This window comes from Montipora capricornis, chromosome 9, assembly GCF_036669925.1.
Source record: "Montipora capricornis isolate CH-2021 chromosome 9, ASM3666992v2, whole genome shotgun sequence".
Lineage (NCBI taxonomy): Eukaryota > Metazoa > Cnidaria > Anthozoa > Scleractinia > Acroporidae > Montipora > Montipora capricornis.
Window position 1 is genome coordinate 33,136,801 of NC_090891.1, and position 22,477 is coordinate 33,159,277.

General features: G+C 39.3%; 2 protein-coding genes across 3 annotated transcripts; one reads left to right on the forward strand and one right to left on the reverse strand.

Moving 5' to 3' along the window:
- Nucleotides 1-322: 322 nt before the first annotated feature.
- LOC138014907 (kelch-like protein 5) lies at nt 323-7,741 on the reverse strand. 2 transcript variants are annotated; one of them, XM_068861789.1, is made up of 4 exons: nt 6,771-7,741; nt 3,972-4,290; nt 1,059-1,258; nt 323-809 (listed from the first exon to the last, which is right to left on the reverse strand). In XM_068861789.1, the coding sequence occupies exons 1-4, from the start codon at nt 7,630-7,632 to the stop codon at nt 466-468; spliced, it is 1,725 nt and encodes a 574-aa protein (XP_068717890.1). In that variant the 5' UTR covers nt 7,633-7,741; the 3' UTR covers nt 323-465. The 2 variants fall into 2 exon arrangements, with proteins under 2 accessions (XP_068717890.1, XP_068717889.1); XM_068861788.1 differs by having other exon boundaries at nt 3,972-4,311.
- Nucleotides 7,742-7,768: 27 nt separating this feature from the next.
- LOC138014908 (methylmalonic aciduria type A protein, mitochondrial-like) lies at nt 7,769-12,470 on the forward strand. The gene is made up of 3 exons (XM_068861790.1): nt 7,769-8,348; nt 10,096-10,412; nt 10,891-12,470. Exons 1-3 carry the CDS (start codon nt 7,820-7,822, stop codon nt 11,191-11,193), a joined length of 1,149 nt encoding a protein of 382 aa, XP_068717891.1. The 5' UTR covers nt 7,769-7,819; the 3' UTR covers nt 11,194-12,470.
- Nucleotides 12,471-22,477: the final 10,007 nt, after the last annotated feature.

A 22,477-nucleotide genomic window follows, 5' to 3' on the forward strand; every position in this document is an offset into this window, starting at 1 on the left:
ATCAAGAATTTTTCAAACCTTGTCAGGAAGTTTCTTGTTATAATAAATTGCATTGTCATGGTAATTTGCCTTCAGGAAGTTTCTTGTAATAATAAATTGCATTGTCATGGTAATTTGCCTTTTCTTTGTGTATATTTCCATATATTAATAATTATCCAAATTAAGAAATGAGTTCACTAGAGTTTGATGCTTTATCAAACTGAAGGTTTGATATGGCATGAACTCATGGATAACATCTGATTTCAGTATTTCACTGGAGTTTCAAACCACATGCACGTGACAAAATTGGCATCTCTCGGTTGGATGAACACTCTATGAATAATTAATGCACTTGAAGAGTTATTTTAATGAGATTACAGTGAAAAAAATCATAAACGTCATCTAGAGGCCTTGTTACGAGAAGGTTTGATTCTCAGCTTCTACTTTTTTAGGTGCATGGCAGAAATCAAGTTTTATTTCTTGAGGTTACATAGCCACTGAACAACTGGGGACTGAGACAACACAAGCGGCAGCTCGCCCAGAGTTCAATGAGGCAACTTCTTCCCACTTGTTCTTCTCTGGATCATACGATTCTACAGCACTCAGATACTTAGTTCCATCATACCCTCCAATAGCATACAGTTTGTCACCAAGGCACGTAGCTCCAACAGCATCTCGGCAGTTGATCATGGGTGCAACCATTGTCCATTGGTCAGTATTTGGGTTATACCTCTCCACGGAATCAAATTGACGAGAACAATCCTGACTGGCAGGAGCATCATGACCACCCATTGCATACAAGAAATTATCAAGAACAGCTACTCCCACACCTGCCATAAAACAAAATTAATGACTTCAGCAACAGTGAACCATCAAGTACCATTCAAGATTAATTTAACAGTGATAACTAAGCGTACACTGGAAAACTCTTTTTAGATTTTTGAGCCAAATACTCAAAAAACAAACAGATACAATGCTAACCCTAACCCTCACTCTATCCCTACCCAAGAGTCTCAACTCTTTGATATGTCTAACATTTGAGCTTGATCCGAGTTGGGCAGTCTGGCACTGATTCTTACCTCCTCTTCTCTTGATCATAGGACAAGTGACTGTCCATTTGTTGGTGTGTGGATCATAACATTCCACAGAGCTGAGACAAGCAGACCCATCTCTCCCTCCAACAGCATACAGTCTCCCATTTAGAACAGCTACACCTACAGTGCTGCGAGCTGTTGTCATTGGTGCAACAAAACTCCACTGTTTTGTTGCAGGATCAAATCTGCAAAATGAATAATTACGGTACTAAAGAATGATTTCACATTGCTGTGCCAGCAAAAATGTTGTTAATTTAGATATGAAGAGGTGGGTTTTTAAAGCAGCCTTGGTGCTGAAAAACTTGTCTTTTTTTATCAAACAATAGCTTTCTCCATGTAGTATTTCAACGACGACAGTGAGTGTTTCGTGGGGTATCCAAACAAGAAAACCACAAAGAATGAATCAATGATGAAATGATATATGAAATGATCATATATGAACTGCGGATATGAAATCAAGTGAAGCTATGATCCTCGTAGTTATGATTAATTCCTCACAGGAACATTAGAACCCACAAATGACTAGCTCCCACCGTCAGTGCCTTCATAGCTCAGTTGGTTAGAGGGTCACACCGGTACTGCAAGGCCACGGGTTCAAACCCCGTTGAAGTCCTGAATTTTTCAGGCTTCTCTACGCAATTGCAAAAATTGCGTTCATAACTGCGAGGATCATAGCTTCACTTGATTTCACATCCACAGTTCATATATGATCCATTTCATATATCACTTCATCATAGACAAATTTAGCCAAGCCTTAAAGCAGAGCTCCCAGGATTCTTACAATAAGTTAACCTGGCTTGAGCCTGTGATCCAATCACAACCCAGTATCTGGTCAGCGGTCAACTTAAAAAAAAAAAAAGCTGACCTTGAAAAGAGACCTAAGTTTGAGCCTGTGATATGGTCACGTGGTACTGGTCACAATGGCATACATGGAGGGGTGGAAGTATGTACGGTGATCAAAACCGAATTTTCTCGCACAGATGGGTTATCATAATTTCTTACCCATGGTGCTCCGCAAGCGCACCTTTGGTGCGAGCAAGTTTCAAAAGTATTTTGTTTCAAAATGAGGGTAGTAGGTCTAATTAACGTAAATACAGTGGAACCTCGATTTAATGAAGTGCCAAGGGACTGGGGAAATTGGTTTGTTTTATTGAGGGTTTGTTACATCGAAAACCTCGATATGACGAATTTGCAGAAAAACAACCAAGATGTTAGTTATATCGAGGTATAATTCTTTTAATGGTGTTACGTTGCGCTACCCAGCATTTCTGAATCTGGCCGGTTACTATAAATAACATTTTAGGAAACGTTTGTAGTAAAGTTTGATTACTCAGAATTTAAGACTAGATGTTACCAATATATATATAAAAAAGCCCCATTCACAACTCTCGAGGCTGCTCTGTTCTACTGCCAGCACTAGCATTCTAGAATTTTTCAGTTTCAACCTCCCCCGACCATAGCCAGTCACTTGTCCCCAAATCTGTATTGGCAAAGAGCGTGTTGACATGGCTCAGTAGGTTTAATTAAAACACACATCACATTCCGGAGGTCACTTGTTTCCCTCTATACTAAAGAAACCCAAAATCTTCAAATTTTTTGGCTGATCTTAGGATTAAACATTGTTTTTAGAGATAATGAGGCCGAGGCCTAAGTTTATTATCAAAAAAGTAAAGGTTTTGTAACAAGTAACCAAGTGACCTGTACTTTAAACCTGTTGGCCATCGCTTTCCGATGTTGGTTTTGAGGTGATTCATTGCCGTTGATGTTGACTTACTTTTAGCCGTGGAATTTGGAATTTTGTTGTTGACATAGGGAAAAAAATGTTGAACTGCAAGCTGGTTATTGATGTTGGAGGCAATTTTGATTTCTTGAATTTTGCACCATTCTGCCAACCATATTGTTACGTGTTGACATTCTTTGTTATATCGGGGTATATTTTACATTTGGGCTTCTGGATTGTGTTTGTTATAACGAGGATTTAGTTATTTGTAGGTTCGTTATATCAAGGTTCTGTTCCATACATTTTATTGTCACTTTGACCGGGCTGAAGAATATCGTTTCTTATACCAAGAACTTCGTTACATAGAGGTTTGTTAAATCGAGGTTCCACTGTACGAAGAATGTAAAGGAGGTCACCATTTATGAAAGCGGTCTATTGTAAATATTTTACAATGCGATGTTTAAAAAATGAGCAGCAGTGTTTTATTACGCCAGATGCCTGTAAGGTGGACCATGTAGACATTTAGAGTTTAAGTTAATGGCCTAAACCCCCTCTACTGCTGCATCGGGTTAGAATAAGAGAATTCTAATACGTTTGTTAAAAGGAGTGATAGGACATTTGTCATTCCACGTATTTGTGATAGTATATCTCTCTTTCATATGATCATTGAATTCAAGATGATAAATTCATGGTCCAAGATCTAATAACAATAACAATAATAATAATAATAATAATAATATCAATAATAATAATAATAATAATAGCTTTTATTTAGAGAGGGAGATGCAATAACCTATCACAGTTTTTTAACTTGTGGCCCTGTAATCCAGATCGAATTGAAATTTGGAGTGTTGGTTTTTCAAGAGAGAGGAAAACCAAAGTACCTGGGGAAAAACCTCTCGGAATAGAGTAGAGAACCAACAACAAAGTCAACCCACTTATGACGTTGAGTCCGCGAAGACCCCAGGCCACTTAATTGGTGGAAGGCGAGTACACTACACCAACCCTGCTCGACCCCAAGAAGTGTATGGCGACGAAGGGTTATTCCTAGATGGTCTGACACCCATCCACAAACTAACCCTCCCCAACAGGGCTTAGCATTGTTCACCCAGACACAACTTCATCCCACTTCAAGAAAGTTATATGAAAACTGAGGTGTAAGCTGGCACGTCACTTACCGTTCAACAGTACTTAAATATGACCATCCATCATGGCCCCCTACAGCATATAGCGGGCCATCCAATGTTGCCACTCCCAATCCATGCCGATGTGTGCTCATTGAGGGCACTGGGCTCCACTGTTTCGTTTTTGGATTGTAACATTCCACAGTATTGAGAGTTTTTAGCCCATCTCTACCACCCACAATGTACAGATTACCTCCAACCACTGCAACATCAAACTGAAGCCGTCTGGTAACCATAGGAGCCACTACAGACCATTGGTTTTTGCGAGGATCATAATGTTCAATTTGGATCGCACCCTTTGAGGAATCCATACCTAGGTTTGGAAGGAAAGAACCTATTGTTCCTTTATAGAATGTTCACTTACAAACTGAGAGCAAAAACAAGCAAATGGAATAGTGTTAATTAGAAGAATATTTTGATAACTCCATGTCATCCTTTTCAAAATTCATTGTTCATCAAAAAGCTCTGTCTTAGTGCTGTGCTCAAAGGGCACCTGGGTGCCTAAAGTGACTACTTTTTCCTTTGAGCCACCAGATAAATTTACTTTTTTCATACACCCTGGAATTAATGGTTTGGAAAATTGGGGCTGCTGGTATTTTTTTCTTAGAGCACAGCCTTTAAAGTGCAAAATGAACCAATTGCTCACTTTTAAGGTAATTGCTTAGTATTGCATTGTGCATCCCTACTGCGCACGATTTCCGCGTCATTAGGAGGAGGTGCGCGTACAAAACGTAAGAGATTTCCCTCAAACTACGCCCAATAGTGAACTAAATGCTCCTTTTCCCTCAAACGAGCACGGTGACCCCCGAGTTTTTTTTTTTCAGTTATTTGCTAAGAACAGTCTAATAAAGAACATATTTGAAGAAGAAAAAAAAATTGATAGTAGAACATGATTTTTTTTGGAAAACAGTTCCGTACTGGGTGTATTTTGGCCAAGGCGAGGACTTCAAGCTAACCACAGAACTGTCACAAAAAGTGCGCTATTCTCACAACCAGGCAATCAAAAATGGCGTGAATGAAGAAATACTGCTTATGTGCATAAGAGAAGCTTTATTTTCAAAATAAAATTTTGTGTCCTTAAGGTAGCCAAGACTTAATTCTGTATGAAGGTGATTCAAATTTTTAACGCGAAAACAGTAAAAATACCCCATTTTAAGAGCCTGCAGACGCGTAAACAAGCACGGTGACCCCATTTTTTTATTGCATTTTTTTAATGTTCTTATCATGAATGTTAATTATGCCAAATTTCCAAAAAAGTTTGATAGTAGAACAATTTCAAGGGAATTACCTTAAGGGCCCACAGACGGATTTTTCGCGCGTTGCTAAGGAAGTGAAATGTTAATTCCGGTAACTGACATCATCATATCATGAGCTGACAAGAAAACCCACTCACAAGCAAAAGTCACCGCACAAACTGTTGTTTCCATCGAAGGTTTTTCCTAGCCCTTCCTCATGCTCGTTCTCAGATCAATCCCTCTATCGCAGAAGGATTCCCAACCGTGTAATAACGAGATAAATTTATACAAAAGCAAAACTATTGTCAAATACTTGTGAAATGTTCGTGGCTAGTCTGACGCGGCGTTTCGTCTCGGCCAAGAGACTCTTCAGAGACCTTTAGAATTCAAAGGCAAACTCGTTGAGCATCGAACCCAAAGTCCCATTCGCAAATTCTACGTGTTGACAGTCTGGCCCTCTATCGCAGAAGGAAATTGAATTTTTTTTTTTTTTTTACATGGCACGTTTCACCCCCAAATACAGAATATAGCTGAGCATTTTTTTTAAATCATCTTTTTTTGAAAAAGTTATGGCAATTTCAGTATCGTTTATGTCTTCAAAAAGAACATTTTTCAAAATAAAAAGAAAACCATGCTTGGCTGGATGCAAAAATGAATACAAATTATCAAACCATCGATCAAATAACCAAATTGCGCAGCACGGAGACAAATTTAGAGTTTTCTTTTATGGAAACTGACCAAAATAATGCCAAATTCTCTCATGTTACTTAACCATTACATCCTTAGCAACGCACCCCAAAAAATACATCAGTGGGCCCTTAAGCTGAAATTGTCATTTGTCGCCGCATTGAATGGGCTTCTCTCAATAAATATGCCCTTTATTTGAAAACATGTAATCACAACGTGCCCTCAGGTATTATTGAGGATTCATTTCCCTTGTTTTTTCACATGTACTGTGAAAACTCCGCGATTAAAAAAATTTCTGAGACAATGCAAGGTATAATTGAGGGTTTTAAGGATCGAGCCGTCAACCATCAGAGTTTTGAACTCACAACGCTTTACTTGCATAAATAGCTTCCTTCAGAAATTTTAACCTTCTTTGGCATGGAAGTGCCATGAATGTTTGACAATAGCGATCAACCCCCGACCCTTGAAGTTTATCACTTTTATGCTGCAATCGACACTGCAAATATTTTAAAAAATAAAAAGATGAATAACTTGTACTCTACCGTTGTGAGACCACTCGAAATGCTATCGAGACGACGTAAGTCAAAAGGTCTCTTTATTTGACGTTGCAAGGACGTCGTATTAATTCAAGCGTATTTCCTTTCACGATCAAGATTTTAATTCAGTTGAAAGAGGCAATATTAGCACAAATTTGTGTCTTTCACTACAGAATCAGCTTGTGACCTTTCACCATTAATTCACAATTAAAACTTGTTGAACAACCCCATTTCACTTAAATTCATGATAATGAAGGTCGTATGATAAAGATTTCGCAGATAACAGGGTCAACGCCTTTCACTGCAACTTCTTTCCAAAGTTTTCGTTTACTTACCACCGACAACATAAAGCTTCCCCACGGTAGACCTCCTTGGACTCGTTCTTGAATTTTGTAACTGAAAACGCCTTTTTGGAAGAAGTTGATATTTCATGGCCTCAATAATGAGTTCTCTGCAGGGGCTCATATCGCGAAAAAGTGATGACATCTCAACTTTATCAACAAGAAATTCTGGGGTGAGCAATGGCAAGCGAACAAATCCAAGCAATTTTGCTAGAAATCTTTTCCTGTTTTGCTCATCGTGTTCTGCCCAGACACAAAGTGCCTCAAAGATTTGCGATTCAGAAGTTACGTTCAAATCTTCGCTTTTCAGAAGCTGACCGACACATTCAGCGTTCAGAAACACGAATTCTTGACTTTTGACAACATCAACAAAACGCTCTTTAGTAAAAGCATCGGCAATTTTGTAAAGTTCGTTACAACCGTGACCTTCCGCGAAAGAGCGAATACCTAAACAGTTTGAAGGATGAAGTTGATGTTTCATAAATTCAGAGCAAGCATCTTTAACTTCATCTATCTGTAAAATGCAGGAGACTGAAAGAAGGTTTTCGACGTTATCCACTCGAATTTCTATGTGAGAAGTGTAGGCATACTGAATCAAAGCTTCCACAGCTTGTGGGTCTAGATCTGTCAAATTGACCTCCGCCTGACCATTCTCAGAAAGATCACCAGTAAACATTGCGCTGAAATAATCACTAAAAGCAGCTAACACAAGTCGGTGAGCCTTGATTCTCTTATCTCCAACGACCAACACAATGTCGCAGAGTTGGGAACTTTTGCGGAAGCCGTTCATTTTCTTGAAGGTCCTTACAAGATGGTCGTTCGAAGTGAACATAATCACTTCGCCTTCTTCTTCCATTTCATGAGCAAAAACCTAAAATTATTTTGAAATCCGGAAAATGCAATGGATTCCCACGACGTTCTAAAGTCATCTCAACTCAGACTTTTTTATCCGATCGGACGTGAAGGATCGCCGCTGACGTCACTAGTTCCAATCCCTTCCTTTCGCAAAACCCAAACAAAAATGGTGGACGTTTTGTTCTAAAATGTCTTGGTACTGCCCTATTACCCGCAGTTTTACTCGCTTTTCAACGTGCAAGCATCTTTCAAGACTAAACGGAAATAGAAGGAGCTTTTCCGTCAATACTGGAACCAAAACTGACGATGAAGATCCAAAGGTTCGCCTTTTGTTTGAGGGGTTAATTCAAGGTCGTCGTTCCAGTTTGGCACAGGCCATTACATTGGTGGAAACTTTGCATCCTTTAAAATATCACCAAGCACAAAAGCTCTTGTCAAAAGTAGCGAAATATTCAAATAATGCTCCTCCATTTTCAAACGGACAACAATGTTCATTCCGGGTTGGATTGTCGGGTCCGCCTGGAGGGGGAAAGTCTACATTTATTGAGACATTTGGTGGTTTTCTGACAAATAAGAATCACAGAGTAGCTGTATTGGCTGTTGATCCATCATCTTCTACCACTGGAGGATCATTGCTAGGTGACAAGACACGCATGACTGAGTTATCGCGGGATCCTCATGCATATATCAGACCATCCCCTTCAGCTGGAACATTGGGTAAAATATTGATAATCCCTCAAGTCCTGTGGTGAAGGGTGGCGGGGGTGAGGAGTGAAGGGGAAGCCAGGGACGTGGGTCTCAGCACAATAGACCAATAGACTATTTTCCCATTCCCATAAATGATAATGCAATACATTTTGGGGGTTCTTTACTTAAAACAATACAAGTTATTTACTCTTGGGACTGTATCATGCCTGTTTTGTTTTATTTGTTTTATTAAGTTTGCCTTAAATACAGAGACAATTAATGAAAATAAACAATAAATAAACAAATAAATTAGGTAAGGTTGGAACCCGCAACAGCATAAGCCAATTACTCCAGGACCAGGGTATCCTAAAAAGGCTAAAAAACACTCTAGTACATTAAGATAACTAAGAGAGAGAAAGAAACTCTCGGAAACAGCCAGTAATATTTGCATTTAAGTGGCACAGGGTGTTGCATGACGGACAAATGGTCTTCCAGGTTCGCGGGTCTTCTGGGTTATAGCAGTATACCACAGAAAAGTTGGTAGGTTACCGTCACAAAATCCTTCAATACTAGAAGCCAAAGCATTCCACATGCGAGAAGACCTGTTTAGGTAGGACCGCTGAAAGGTGAACTGGATATAAATAACCCCCCAAAATGAACTGTGTTGTGGGATTTGCAAAAATAGCAAATTTTAACATATTAAAATTCAACTTAAAACAATGAACATGATTTCGAGGCTCTGGGGAATAAAAGTAAGGATTTGTATGAGTTTATTCCCCAGAGCCTTGAGTTGATGCCTTTTGTTTAGGACTGAATTTTTATAATACATCTAACTTCAGCTATTGAACATCAATTTGAGGACAGAGGAAAAAAAAGGTGTCTCAATGTAAACTGAAATCAACAAATTAATGCAAATCAAATGAAATGTTGGTTTTTGAGAAGAGGGGAAAATGGGAGACTGACCCGGAGAACAACCTCTTGGGGCAGAGTAGAAAACCAACAAAGTCAACCCACATTTGCGCCAAGTCTGGGAGTTGAACCCAGGCCACATTGGTGGGAAGTGAGTGCTCTCACCACTTCCCTAGCCCTGCACCATGGTTCTGCAGCTTAGCATTAAAACAGTCTATATTCCATTTCCTTTTGACCTCAATTGTCAAGTTTTATTCCTGAAAGGATTTAATAGGAGAACGATCAATGCTAAACTGCAGAACCATGGTGCTCATTGTCCAATTCCTAGCCCAAAAGGCAGTCTTTTCTTTCAAATTCCAGTATATTTTTGTCACCCTAGGGCTAATGATTGACTAAGAATGAGGTTTGGATATATTTTCAGCAAACTTGAAACAGTTGATAATACAACCTCATTCCCAGGGTCTCTCTTCTCTGCCTCCTTTGTCGTTGAGGAGAAAGCGACAAAGGAGTCAGAGAAGAGAGACCCAGGGAAGGAAGTTGTTGATAATATTGAAAAGCTAAAAGCAGGTGCTGTCTATGAAGGAAACAAGTTTACTCATGTTGTAAAAAAACTTGTTTTACTTCATTTGGATACTTAATAAATTTCTGTAGTTTATTGTTTCCTGTTTTCCTTGTATTTGTTTCCTTTGTGTTGTGCCATCCATGAGTTGTACTGGTGTTACTAGAACGAAGAGCCAAACTCTTTGAGATTACTAATCTAAAGTACACTTAAATGAGTGAAGTATTAATGATATCTTCAAGTTATTTATTTCATCTTTAATACCTCCTTTTTTTTTAATCTGTTTGTTGATACTTTTTTTCCTTTCAGGTGGTGTCAACCGCAGCACAAATGAAGCTATTCTTTTGTGTGAAACTGCTGGTTATGACACCATCCTGGTGGAAACAGTGGGAGTTGGCCAATCAGAAATAGCTGTAGCACATATGGTAGACATGTTTGTGTTGCTGATTCCACCAGCTGGTGGCGACGAACTACAAGGAATCAAGAAAGGCATTGTGGAAATGGCTGATATTGTGTTGATAAATAAATCTGATGGAGACCTTGTTATTCCAGCTCAGAGAATTCAGACTGAATACATTAGTGCTTTGAAACTGTTGAGGAAGAAGTCGCGGCATTGGAATCCTCCGGTAAGCTATGTTCAAACTGCCTCTAAAAGAGCTGGTTTAGAAACTTAGAGTAAACTTCACTGAAGTGTGGCCAACTATTACAAATGTCTCGTCAACAAAAGGAATGGAACAGTCAAATCATCATAGACACCAATTGCGGTCTTTCCAGCCAGCAACATTACAGCTAACTAGACAGACCCATATCATCGCGTTTTTAATGAACAATTAGGTCAAAGACCAGACTGCATATACAATTCAGTGACACTGCACAAATCATTTTACTCTGAGGATAACTTCTGCTCACGTTGTTTTAAAATGTCAGTTGATGTCACCATTGATAGTCCTCAGTTATGATTTAAATTTCTCACCAAGATGATCTTACTTCATCATATTTTGACAACCATTGCCCTCCGGTTTTAAGGACCAGTATCCTACATGCTTTTATTTAAAAAAGTAACAACACTTCTTGACTTTCTTTGGTTTAATTTGTTTTTGGTAGGTTTTGCGTATATCTGCTCACACTGGTCATGGTATTGAGAAAGCATGGGAAAACATGCAACATTTTTATAATATCATGCTACAAAATGGAGAACTTGAAGAAAGAAGGTGCAGACAGCATGTGATATGGATGTGGAACCATATCAAAGAACAAATCATAGGAAGATTTAAGTCCAATCCTGAGGTCCAAGAAGAACTTCACTACTATGAGAAACTTGTTGCTCATGGAGTTGTTACGCCTGGCATGGCAGCTGATGTGCTTCTTAAAATATTCATGAATTCATCCCTTCCTGAGACTGAATAAGTTTTGTTTCTATCTCAAAATTTTGGTTGTTGGAAAGGAGAGAGGTTTTCCAGGTCTGAATTTTTCACATGCTTATCATTAGATGCTATTGCTTATAGCATTGCGCTCGTAGCAAATCTAATATCATATCATTTTGAGGGTCTATAGAGTGTGATTCAATGGGTTTTTCAGATTTTTTACTTCTTTTCTTTTAACCTGCCCCTTATTTGGAGTGCAGCAAGAATAGTTACAGACCAGTAATAATAATTATTGCTGGTCTACAGCTATTCTTGCTGACTGCTTTGCATACTAATTAAGCTGCATCAACACACTGCATTTTTAGACATGAAGACACACTATAAAAGGGGTCGCCTCACACGCTGCTTTTGTTCGAATTCATTCGAGCACAACTTAGTCGTAAAATATATTTCTAGCGCGAGAAAATTAGACTCGGCATTAAAAAAAGAATGGCAGATGACATTTTATGACATATTTCGGACACAGATACAGATGTCCTTTTATATTGTCTTCATGTGTAACCTAGTGAGTAATTGACGTCACTTTCTCCTCGATCCAGTTCTTTTAGGGCTTATCAGTCAGAATCACACCTAGTAATGGCGGACCATTGAAGGCTGGTTTTCACTAGCGACGGAGTCGGAGTCGTAGTCGGATTCGTAAGAGCGCTTATGACGTAGTGAAAATCAAAGTTCGGAGTTGTAAGCGGAGTTATGAGCTCGACGGAATCTGAGTCAGAAGAATCAGAACGTTCCCATTTTCTGCCGACTCCACTTATGACTCCGTCAGTTATGATCCAGTGAAAACTAGATTGTCAGAGTCGTAAGCAGAAGCGGAAGAACCAACCAATCACAATGCTTGGAATCGAGCATAATTTGTGATTGGTTTATTCTTCCGCTTCTGCTTCCAACTCGGACAATGCAGTTTTCACTGGATCATAAGCGATGGAGTCATAAGTGGAATAGATATTCTGCTTCCAACTCCGATAGTCTTATTTTCACTAGATTGTATCGCTCTGCACTCCGATTACGACTCCAACTCCGGAGATAGTGAAAACCATCCTTAAATGAAAAAATTGTTGTTAAAGTAAATAGTTTTCTCATGAAGTGATTGCATAAAATCTCGAATTTGAGTATTCAGCACAAAGACTTTCGAAATGTGAAGAAAAATGAGAAGTGTTTTTTTTCATCGTTGTAGCGCTTTAAATGTTTCAAGGTGTAATCCACACAATTGCAGTTGATATCTTGATAACCACATTCATTAAAAAAAGAAAATAGTTTGTACCATTGCATCACAGAGACTCCGAAAAAGGGAAAGACCTCATGCATATACCCACCAGAGTCCCCAACTATGTAAGACACGCTAAATTATTCAGTTTCCTACAATTCAGTCATCCATATACATTTACCTTCATCTATATCTATCTACCTCCATTTATAAAATTTTATCATCATCTGTATTGTTATACATTGACTCCTGGTCATTTACCTTCAATAATATTCATTATTCACGTTCGTTTACCGTCATTTACCGTCATTCATGTTCATTTACCTTAATGTACCTTCATCAACCTGCATTCACATCCATTTACCTTAATATACCTTGATTGACGTTCATTTATCTTCATTTTCCTTCATTCGCCCTCATTCACTTCCATTTACTTTCATTCACGTTTGCCTACCTTCCTCTACCATTATTTACCTTAATCTACCTTCATCTTCCTTCATTCACATCCGTCTACTTTCATCTATCTTTATTCATGGTCATCAACCGGCATTCACATTCAGCTACCCTCATTTAAATTCATTTGCCTTTAATAGTTAATATACCGTTATTCACGTTCAAATACCTTCATTCACGTTAGTTTACCTTCATCTACCTTCATATACCTTCATGCACGTTCATCTACCTTCATCGGCCTTTATCTACCTTCATCTACCTTCATTCACGTTCATCTACCTTCATCTCGTGACCTTCATATACCTTCATTTACCTTCATCTACCTTCACTTATCTTTATATGCCTTCATTGGCGTTCATTAAATTTACCTTCATTAACATTCATTTACCTTCATTTACCTTCTGCTACCCACATTTCTTTTCATCCGCGTTCATTTATCGTCATTTACCCTTATTCACGTTCATTTACCTTCATGTACCTTCATTTACCTTCACTGACGTCCATTTACCTTCAGCTACCAACATCTACCTTCATCCGCGTTCATCTACCTACATCTACTACCTTCATCCGTGTTCATCTACCTTCATTCACGTTCATCTACCTTAATTCATTTACCTTTATTCACATTCATCTACCTTCATTTACCTTTATTTACCTTCATCTAGCTTAGTCTACCTCCAATCGCAATCATCTACCTTCATTCACCTTAATATACCTTCATTCACGTTCATTGACTTCCATATACCTTCAGTTTACCTTCATTTACCTTCATCTTTTTTATTCACGTTCATTTACCCTCAACTACCGTTACTTACCTTAATATTGTTAAAGGTGAAAAAATTGTATGAAGGGGGTAGTTTCTAAAGAAACTGTGGTGCTGCGTCGGTGGGGAAGAAGTATACAAAAATTTGGTTTTATCAACAGAGTTGATAATGTAAATTGGCCACCGTACAGAGATTCTAAAAGCTGACGTTTTGAGGGTTAGCCCTTCGCTCTGACGAAGGTCATGAATTTGGTTTGGAACAGGTGTCGACAAAGGTGTTGGTACGCTAGGCCAACTAAGTTTTTCGTTAGGAATGTTTTTAATTGGTTTTTGGTATCTCTACGGTTATTTGTGTTTCGCTCGGTGGTGATCTCTTTTACCATATTTTTGGAAGCGACTTATTTTCAGTTCACCTCTGGGCCTTTTGACTTGATCTCGCGGTTCCAGATCGCATTCATGACAACAGCGGTCTCTTTTGGGTTTTCAATTAGTGTCTTAATCTATATTCTAAAATTCCTAAGTAATTAAAAATAACACCTGTAATTGTAATTATTGTCCAGTTCTGCCTGGAACACGTATGCCAGATAAATTTATGGAAAATGCGGCGCTTACGCTCGTCCTTTCCTTCTTTTGTCTACTGTTTAACAGTTATGTAATAATCATAAATCGTCATTTTCTCTGTAAATTTGCTATGTAACTTGATTCTAGATATTGTAACTCGTTTCTTGTAATTGTACTTGTAATTGTACTTGTCATACTCCGTGCTAATCTGATGTTGACTAACCTGTAAGATCTCGTCGAGACAAACGATTTTCTTTGTAAACGAAAATTAACAAATCGAAAGTGGTTCAGCGTTGTCTGTACTCTTATCGACAACGATATTCGTCATCACAGTGGTCAAAATGTTGTGGACTCACGAGGCGTAGCCGAGTGAGTCTACAACAATATTCAACGCCAAAGAAAGTTTTTATTTCAGAGCGTGACCAAAATCATAACTCAAAGTGTCTATAACTTTCTCGCAATGTGATTGGTTTATTTCCCAAAACGAGCGTTCCTGATTGGCTGTTACATTGCGTGACAAATTGACGCAAGGATGACGCGAGCAGCGTTGTCTAGACTCTTATCGACAACGACAAATTAGCCAATCAGAGGCCGGTTTCTCGAAGCCTGGTTTGCGCTAACCGTGGGTTGAGAGATGTCAAAGCCTATGGATAGGTTTCCATGGTATTTAACGCTGGTTAGCGCTAACCATGCTTCGAGCAACCCGGGACAGATTGCGAAATTACAAGCAATTGTGGTAAAAAGTATGTTAAGACAATTGTTTTAAAATGTGCTGACGCGCAGGCGTAGTGCGTCTTGCAGGCGTCATTTGACGTGTGCTTGGCACTTGATTGTTCAGTCAGATCAAGAACATACAAAAAGAGCTGTATACCTAACAAATAGGAGAGTTAAAATTAAGCAGGACTAGTTGAGCGAGAGCTGTAAGATGGACCCGAGAACACCAAATAAAGATGTGAAACAGCAGGAGTGTTGAAAAACAAAGAAACTTCCCATGTTGAAAATGAAAGTCTTTTTTGTTTTTTGGGGTTCTCTGTGTTAGTTAGTAGGGTGTTAGTACACATTGAAGAGAATAAGTCATTGGTCATCAGAATGCGACTTACATTTTTGTCAAGACTTCCAACTGGGGGCAAGAGAGGATGGTGTTAGAGAGCGGATCCCCCATACACGGGCCAATGATAGTTTTTTTTTTTTAATCTAAGCGTAGCTACGCAGCTATTTTTAGAGAGGCACCTGATTGGCCAGTTGTAATGAAGTAATGAATTGTTTAAAAATATTCGTGGCGTTAACCGTGGGGTTGGGAACGAGAACTTAAAATAGCTTTGAGAAACCAAAAATAGGTTTTTAAAATCCGTGATGGGCATGGGGTCCGTTCTCTTACCTCATCTTCTCTTGCTGGGGGTTATTTGGAGCTTGTTTTGTCTTTTCAGAGAAGCTTAGCGAGATGGAATGTCCACGAGAAGAGCAAAGGAGGTAAAAAGGTGTCGAGTGCTCTGAAGTCTCTAAATACTTCGAAACACTCCCTATTCCACTTTTAAAAGTAAAAAAATCACCCTTAATACTTTTTTGTCATTTTCACGCAACGGTTAACTTTTCTTGACGTGTCACGGCTAACGGTTAACCCAATTGAAACCCTCCAAAAAAGCCAACAACAGCTCTATTCCACAAACCAATGCCTTATTCAATATCTAACACTTGCAGACAAGATGGCATGCATCCTTCATAGAAACAAGTGTTAAAACTTGGTGCACAACGGAGGTTGCACCAAAACTCTGCAAAGTTGCGGGAGATGATTCGACAAATAACTCAGAAAGGATGCACCTCACAGACCTGAGAACTGGAGAAGTTTTTGGCTTCTTTCATTCTTGTGATGGACATGCATGAAGGCGATGTTCCAGAATTTGTCATGATTGTTACAGGAACTTTTCATAACGATGCGATGTTGCGGCATATCACAGAGGCGGTCATGATTATTATTCCCCACTCTTTGTATCACTTACTTGTTAACGGCTTTTAAGTGCTAAGTGGTTCTTTCTTTTCTTTGGTTTTACTTTTTCGGCAATAAACGGTCCGCAGAACTTGGCTCCGCCGTGTAAGGGTCCGTGTAAGAAGTACTCATTAAAACATCTGCTGTTTTGGGTCAATGTGGGATCAGATATATAAACATCACGTGACAAATGTCCAGTTCATATTAGCAGAGCGAGCGAGTTCGCCTTAATCTGGTAAGTTTATCATTTTATACGTGGTATTTTGGGCCATCTTCGTCCACAGAAGCTCCCAGGCTAGCATCATTAAGCCGGAATGTGGGTAAAAGCAACCCTTTGAAAGAAAACAAAGGCGAGAGATGGTTTCATGCAGAAGGGGACGCCTAAAATGCTCTGTTGTAAACATGGCGGTTCACGAGTGAAGTTGTCTCTCTGGCCTTTCTGTGGACGAATTCCAGAACCTACTGACACAATCTGGGCAAGTTTTGAAAACTAAAATCTTCAATCGATGCGTTATTTTGCTGGTAGGACTGGGTGTCCCGACACTTATGAAAACAACTATGAAATGAGAATCGGGAGTCTTCCCTTGTCATGGAATGGCAGAATTACCCAGAGTTCTTTTTGGGCATGAGCGAGGCAACTTAAGAAGCACGAGACTGGCCCTCATCGAATGGCTGAAGCGCGGCCAGAGGAAAATATTTCTAGCCAGATACTTAGGAGTAGGTCTGGTGTGTGCTATTAACGTAAGAGTTTGGATTTTTGAACAAGTTTTTAATCATAGAAAATTCGCGAGAAACTTGTGCTTTCATTTCGCTGGAATCCTCGTGTCAAAGAAACGGTATAATGTAAATAAGAGAATAACGATATTTACATTTGCAGATCACCTGTCCTCTTACTACTTAAGTCAAACTCTACATCTCTATGCAATAAGTGCATTCAAAATTTCCTCATATTACTTTAAAAAAGTATGTTTGTTTTTATTTGCTGGGAAAAAAAAAGGGTTTTTCTGATTATATGCAGTATATGAAAAATGCGTTTTCTCTCTCGTCCTCTTCTTATGCATGATCTTCGCGGAAATTACATTCTGTCCCTCAATAAACCTAGAAAACCAGTTATGGTCTTAGTTCTTTTTTCTTACGTATCAGCTAAGTTGCGGAATGCGCTACCTGATTTTATCCGTACCCATGAGTTTACTGGTTTTAAAAGAGAATCCAGGGCCGCATTTTGTACAGCGGCTTTTTTTGTAAATGAAGATATCTTTAAATATTATGTATTTAGTAGGTTACTGTATATGCTATGTATTTTAGCTGTAAATGTAATGTCTCGAAGATATTAGCTCCTGTAGTTATTCGGAAAAAGCTTATGACTGTATGTATGTTACCTTTAAGAGGGCGCATGCGCAGACTTTGTAATCTGCGACTCCAGTGCTTACCATATGACAGATAAATTGACTTTCTCTTGAATATATAAGCCATCTAATTCTTACGCTATATTGACAAGGGCGGTTTGGAGCTGTGAGTAGGCGTGGGATTTGTCACATATGGTTTAGGGGCCGACATATCTCTCCCTCAATGCCGTACCGGGAGGCAAGGTCGGTAGCAGAAAGCAGCGAAGGGCCAACTGCGTCCAAAAGCGATCGCACGGGCCGAAATCCCGGGATGACTCGTTTGGTACGACGCTCCAGCGCCGGTGTCTGGAGGTACTGCGTTTTTCTCTCTTGTTGAAACATTTCGTCAGCGAATGCGCAAATGTTCTGGCTCTTCGATACCTAGGCTACCAAAAAAAATTAACATGCGGGTTTTTTTTTTTTTTTTTTTGTACCAGCAATTGACATTTCAGTTGATTTTATAGGCATAAACGTAACGTAACAACCGCGCGTGTCTGGTCTTGTCTCAGACAGAGGCGAGAGATGGTTTCATGCAGAAGGGGACGCCTAAAATGCTCTGTTGTAAACATGGCGGTTCACGAGTGAAGTTGTCTCTCTGGCCTTTCTGTGGACGAATTCCAGAACCTACTGACACAATCTGGGCAAGTTTTGAAAACTAAAATCTTCAATCGATGCGTTATTTTGCTGGTAGGACTGGGTGTCCCGACACTTATAAAAAAAAACTATGAAATGAGAATCGGGAGTCTTCCCTTGTCATGGAATGGCAGAATTACCCAGAGTTCTTTTTGGGCATGAGCGAGGCAACTTAAGAAGCACGAGACTGGCCCTCATCGAATGGCTGAAGCGCGGCCAGAGGAAAATATTTCTAGCCAGATACTTAGGAGTAGGTCTGGTGTGTGCTATTAACGTGAGAGTTTGGATTTTTGAACGAGTTTTTAATCCGAGAAAATTCGCGAGAAACTTGTGCTTTCATTTCGCTGGAATCCTCGTGTCAAAGAAACGGTATAATGTAAATAAGAGAATAAAGATATTTACATTTGCAGATCACCTGTCCTCTTTTTACTTAAGTCAAACTCTACATCTCTATGCAATAAGTGCATTCAAAATTTCCTCATATTACTTTAAAAAAGTATGTTTGTTTTTATTTGCTGGAAAAAAAAAAGGGTTTTTCTGATTATATGCAGTATATGAAAAATGCGTTTTCTCTCTCGTCCTCTTCTTATGCATGATCTTCGCGGAAATTACATTCTGTCCCTCAATAAACCTAGAAAAACCAGTTATGGTCTTAGTTCTTTTTTCTTACGTATCAGCTAAGTTGCAGAATACGCTACCTCATTTTATCCGTACCCATGAGTTTACTGGTTTTAAAAGAGAATCCAGGGCCGCATTTTGTACAGCGGCTTTTTTTGTAAATGAAGATATCTTTAAATATTATGTATTTAGTAGGTTACTGTATATGCTATGTATTTTAGCTGTAAATGTAATGTCTCGAAGATATTAGCTCCTGTAGTTATTCGGAAAAAGCTTATGACTGTATGTATGTTACCTTTAAGAGGGCGCATGCGCAGACTTTGTAATCTGCGACTCCAGTGCTTACCATATAACAGATAAATTGACTTTTTCTTGAATATATAAGCCATCTAATTCTTACGCTATATTGACAAGGGCGGTTTGGAGCTGTGAGTAGGCGTGGGATTTGTCACATATTGTTTAGGGGCCGACATATCTCTCCCTCAATGCCGTACCGGGAGGCAAGGTCGGTAGCAGAAAGCAGCGAAGGGCCAACTGGGTCCAAAAGCGATCGCACGGGCCGAAATCCCGGGATGACTCGTTTGGTACGACGCTCCAGCGCCGGTGTCTGGAGGTACTGCGTTTTTCTCTCTTGTTGAAACATTTCGTCAGCGAATGCGCAAATGTTCTGGCTCTTCGATACCTAGCCTACCAAAAAAAATTAACATGCGGGTTTTTTTTTTTTTTTTTTGTACCAGCAATTGACATTTCAGTTGATTTTATAGGCATAAACGTAACGTAACAACCGCGCGTGTCTGGTCTTGTCTCAGACAGAGGCGAGAGATGGTTTCATGCAGAAGGGGACGCCTAAAATGCTCTGTTGTAAACATGGCGGTTCACGAGTGAAGTTGTCTCTCTGGCCTTTCTGTGGACGAATTCCAGAACCTACTGACACAATCTGGGCAAGTTTTAAAAACTAAAATCTTCAATCGATGCGTTATTTTGCTGGTAGGACTGGGTGTACCGACACTTATGAAAAAAACTATGAAATGAGAATCGGGAGTCTTCCCTTGTCATGGAATGGCAGAATTACCCAGAATTCTTTTTGGGCATAAGCGAGGCAACTTAAGAAGCACGAGACTGGCCCTCATCGAATGGCTGAAGCGCGGCCAGAGGAAAATATTTCTAGCCAGATACTTAGGAGTAGGTCTGGTGGGTGCTATTAACGTGAGAGTTTGGATTTTTGAACGAGTTTTTAATCAGAGAAAATTCGCGAGAAACTTGTGCTTTCATTTCGCTGGAATCCTCGTGTCAAAGAAACGGTATAATGTAAATAAGAGAATAACGATATTTACATTTGCAGATCACCTGTCCTCTTACTACTTAAGTCAAACTCTACATCTCTATGCAATAAGTGCATTCAAAATTTCCTCATATTACTTTAAAAAAGTATGTTTGTTTTTATTTGCTGGGAAAAAAAAAGGGTTTTTCTGATTATATGCAGTATATGAAAAATGCGTTTTCTCTCTCGTCCTCTTCTTATGCATGATCTTCGCGGAAATTACATTCTGTCCCTCAATAAACCTAGAAAAACCAGTTATGGTCTTAGTTCTTTTTTCTTACGTATCAGCTAAGTTGCAGAATACGCTACCTGATTTTATCCGTACCCATGAGTTTACTGGTTTTAAAAGAGAATCCAGGGCCGCATTTTGTACAGCGGCTTTTTTTGTAAATGAAGATATCTTTAAATATTATGTATTTAGTAGGTTACTGTATATGCTATGTATTTTAGCTGTAAATGTAATGTCTCGAAGATATTAGCTCCTGTAGTTATTCGGAAAAAGCTTATGACTGTATGTATGTTACCTTTAAGAGGGCGCATGCGCAGACTTTGTAATCTGCGACTCCAGTGCTTACCATATAACAGATAAATTGACTTTTTCTTGAATATATAAGCCATCTAATTCTTACGCTATATTGACAAGGGCGGTTTGGAGCTGTGAGTAGGCGTGGGATTTGTCACATATTGTTTAGGGGCCGACATATCTCTCCCTCAATGCCGTACCGGGAGGCAAGGTCGGTAGCAGAAAGCAGCGAAGGGCCAACTGGGTCCAAAAGCGATCGCACGGGCCGAAATCCCGGGATGACTCGTTTGGTACGACGCTCCAGCGCCGGTGTCTGGAGGTACTGCGTTTTTCTCTCTTGTTGAAACATTTCGTCAGCGAATGCGCAAATGTTCTGGCTCTTCGATACCTAGCCTACCAAAAAAAATTAACATGCGGGTTTTTTTTTTTTTTTTTTGTACCAGCAATTGACATTTCAGTTGATTTTATAGGCATAAACGTAACGTAACAACCGCGCGTGTCTGGTCTTGTCTCAGACAGAGGCGAGAGATGGTTTCATGCAGAAGGGGACGCCTAAAATGCTCTGTTGTAAACATGGCGGTTCACGAGTGAAGTTGTCTCTCTGGCCTTTCTGTGGACGAATTCCAGAACCTACTGACACAATCTGGGCAAGTTTTGAAAACTAAAATCTTCAATCGATGCGTTATTTTGCTGGTAGGACTGGGTGTACCGACACTTATGAAAAAAACTATGAAATGAGAATCGGGAGTCTTCCCTTGTCATGGAATGGCAGAATTACCCAGAGTTCTTTTTGGGCATGAGCGAGGCAACTTAAGAAGCACGAGACTGGCCCTCATCGAATGGCTGAAGCGCGGCCAGAGGAAAATATTTCTAGCCAGATACTTAGGAGTAGGTCTGGTGTGTGCTATTAACGTGAGAGTTTGGATTTTTGAACGAGTTTTTAATCCGAGAAAATTCGCGAGAAACTTGTGCTTTCATTTCGCTGGAATCCTCGTGTCAAAGAAACGGTATAATGTAAATAAGAGAATAACGATATTTACATTTGCAGATCACCTGTCCTCTTACTACTTAAGTCGAAAACTACATCGCTATGCAATAAGGGGATTCAAAAGTTCCTGATATTAGGTTTTTAAATGTATGTTTTTTTTGGAAAGAGAAGGATTTTTCTGCTTATATGATGGTAGGTGTGGGTAGTTGAGGGTAAATGGACATTAGTAAAGTTAAATGAAGGTACAGCTATACATGAAGGTAAATGAACGTGAATGAAGGTAGATGATGGCGATTGGAGGTAGACTAAGCTAGATGAAGGTTAATAAAGGTAAATGAAGGTAGATGAATGTGAATAAAGGTAAATGAATTAAGGTAGATGAACGTGAATGAAGGTAAAGGACGGTAAATGAACGTGATTGAAGGTAGATGAAGGTATATGAGGGTAAATAAAGATGATTGAAGGTACATGAAAGTATATGAGGGTTAATGAATATGAATTAAGGTAATTGATGGTAAATGACCAGGAGTTAATGTATATTAATACGGATGATGATAAATTTTTATAAATGGAGGAAAATAGATATAGATGAAGGTAAATGTATATGGATGACTGAATACTGGTAAATTAAATAATTTAGTGTGTCTTACGTCGTTAGGGACTCGTGGTGGATATATACATGAGATCTTTGCCCCGAAAATCACATAATAGAAATCGGCCATAGTAATAGCCTCCTTGAGCCTCCTATCGCAGTAGTTCCTCCCGCCAGGAGTGTTGACGCTTTGCAACTCGTCAGCGGATTCCCATGAAACGCATTCCTAAAGTGATTTCAGC

Excerpts from the sequence above, each read along its gene's own strand:
- LOC138014908 (XM_068861790.1), top strand. The coding sequence starts at position 7,820 with ATGTCTTGGTACTGCCCTATTACCCGCAGTTTTACTCGCTTTTCAACG. Across the intron at positions 8,349-10,095 it reads CCCTTCAGCTGGAACATTGG|GTGGTGTCAACCGCAGCACA; the intron begins GTAAAATATTGA and ends TTTTCCTTTCAG. Across the intron at positions 10,413-10,890 it reads CGCGGCATTGGAATCCTCCG|GTTTTGCGTATATCTGCTCA; the intron begins GTAAGCTATGTT and ends TGTTTTTGGTAG.
- LOC138014907 (XM_068861788.1), bottom strand. The coding sequence starts at position 7,632 with ATGGAAGAAGAAGGCGAAGTGATTATGTTCACTTCGAACGACCATCTT. Across the intron at positions 1,259-3,971 it reads TATTTAAGTACTGTTGAACG|ATTTGATCCTGCAACAAAAC; the intron begins GTAAGTGACGTG and ends TTCATTTTGCAG. Across the intron at positions 810-1,058 it reads TATGATCAAGAGAAGAGGAG|GTGTGGGAGTAGCTGTTCTT; the intron begins GTAAGAATCAGT and ends GTTTTATGGCAG.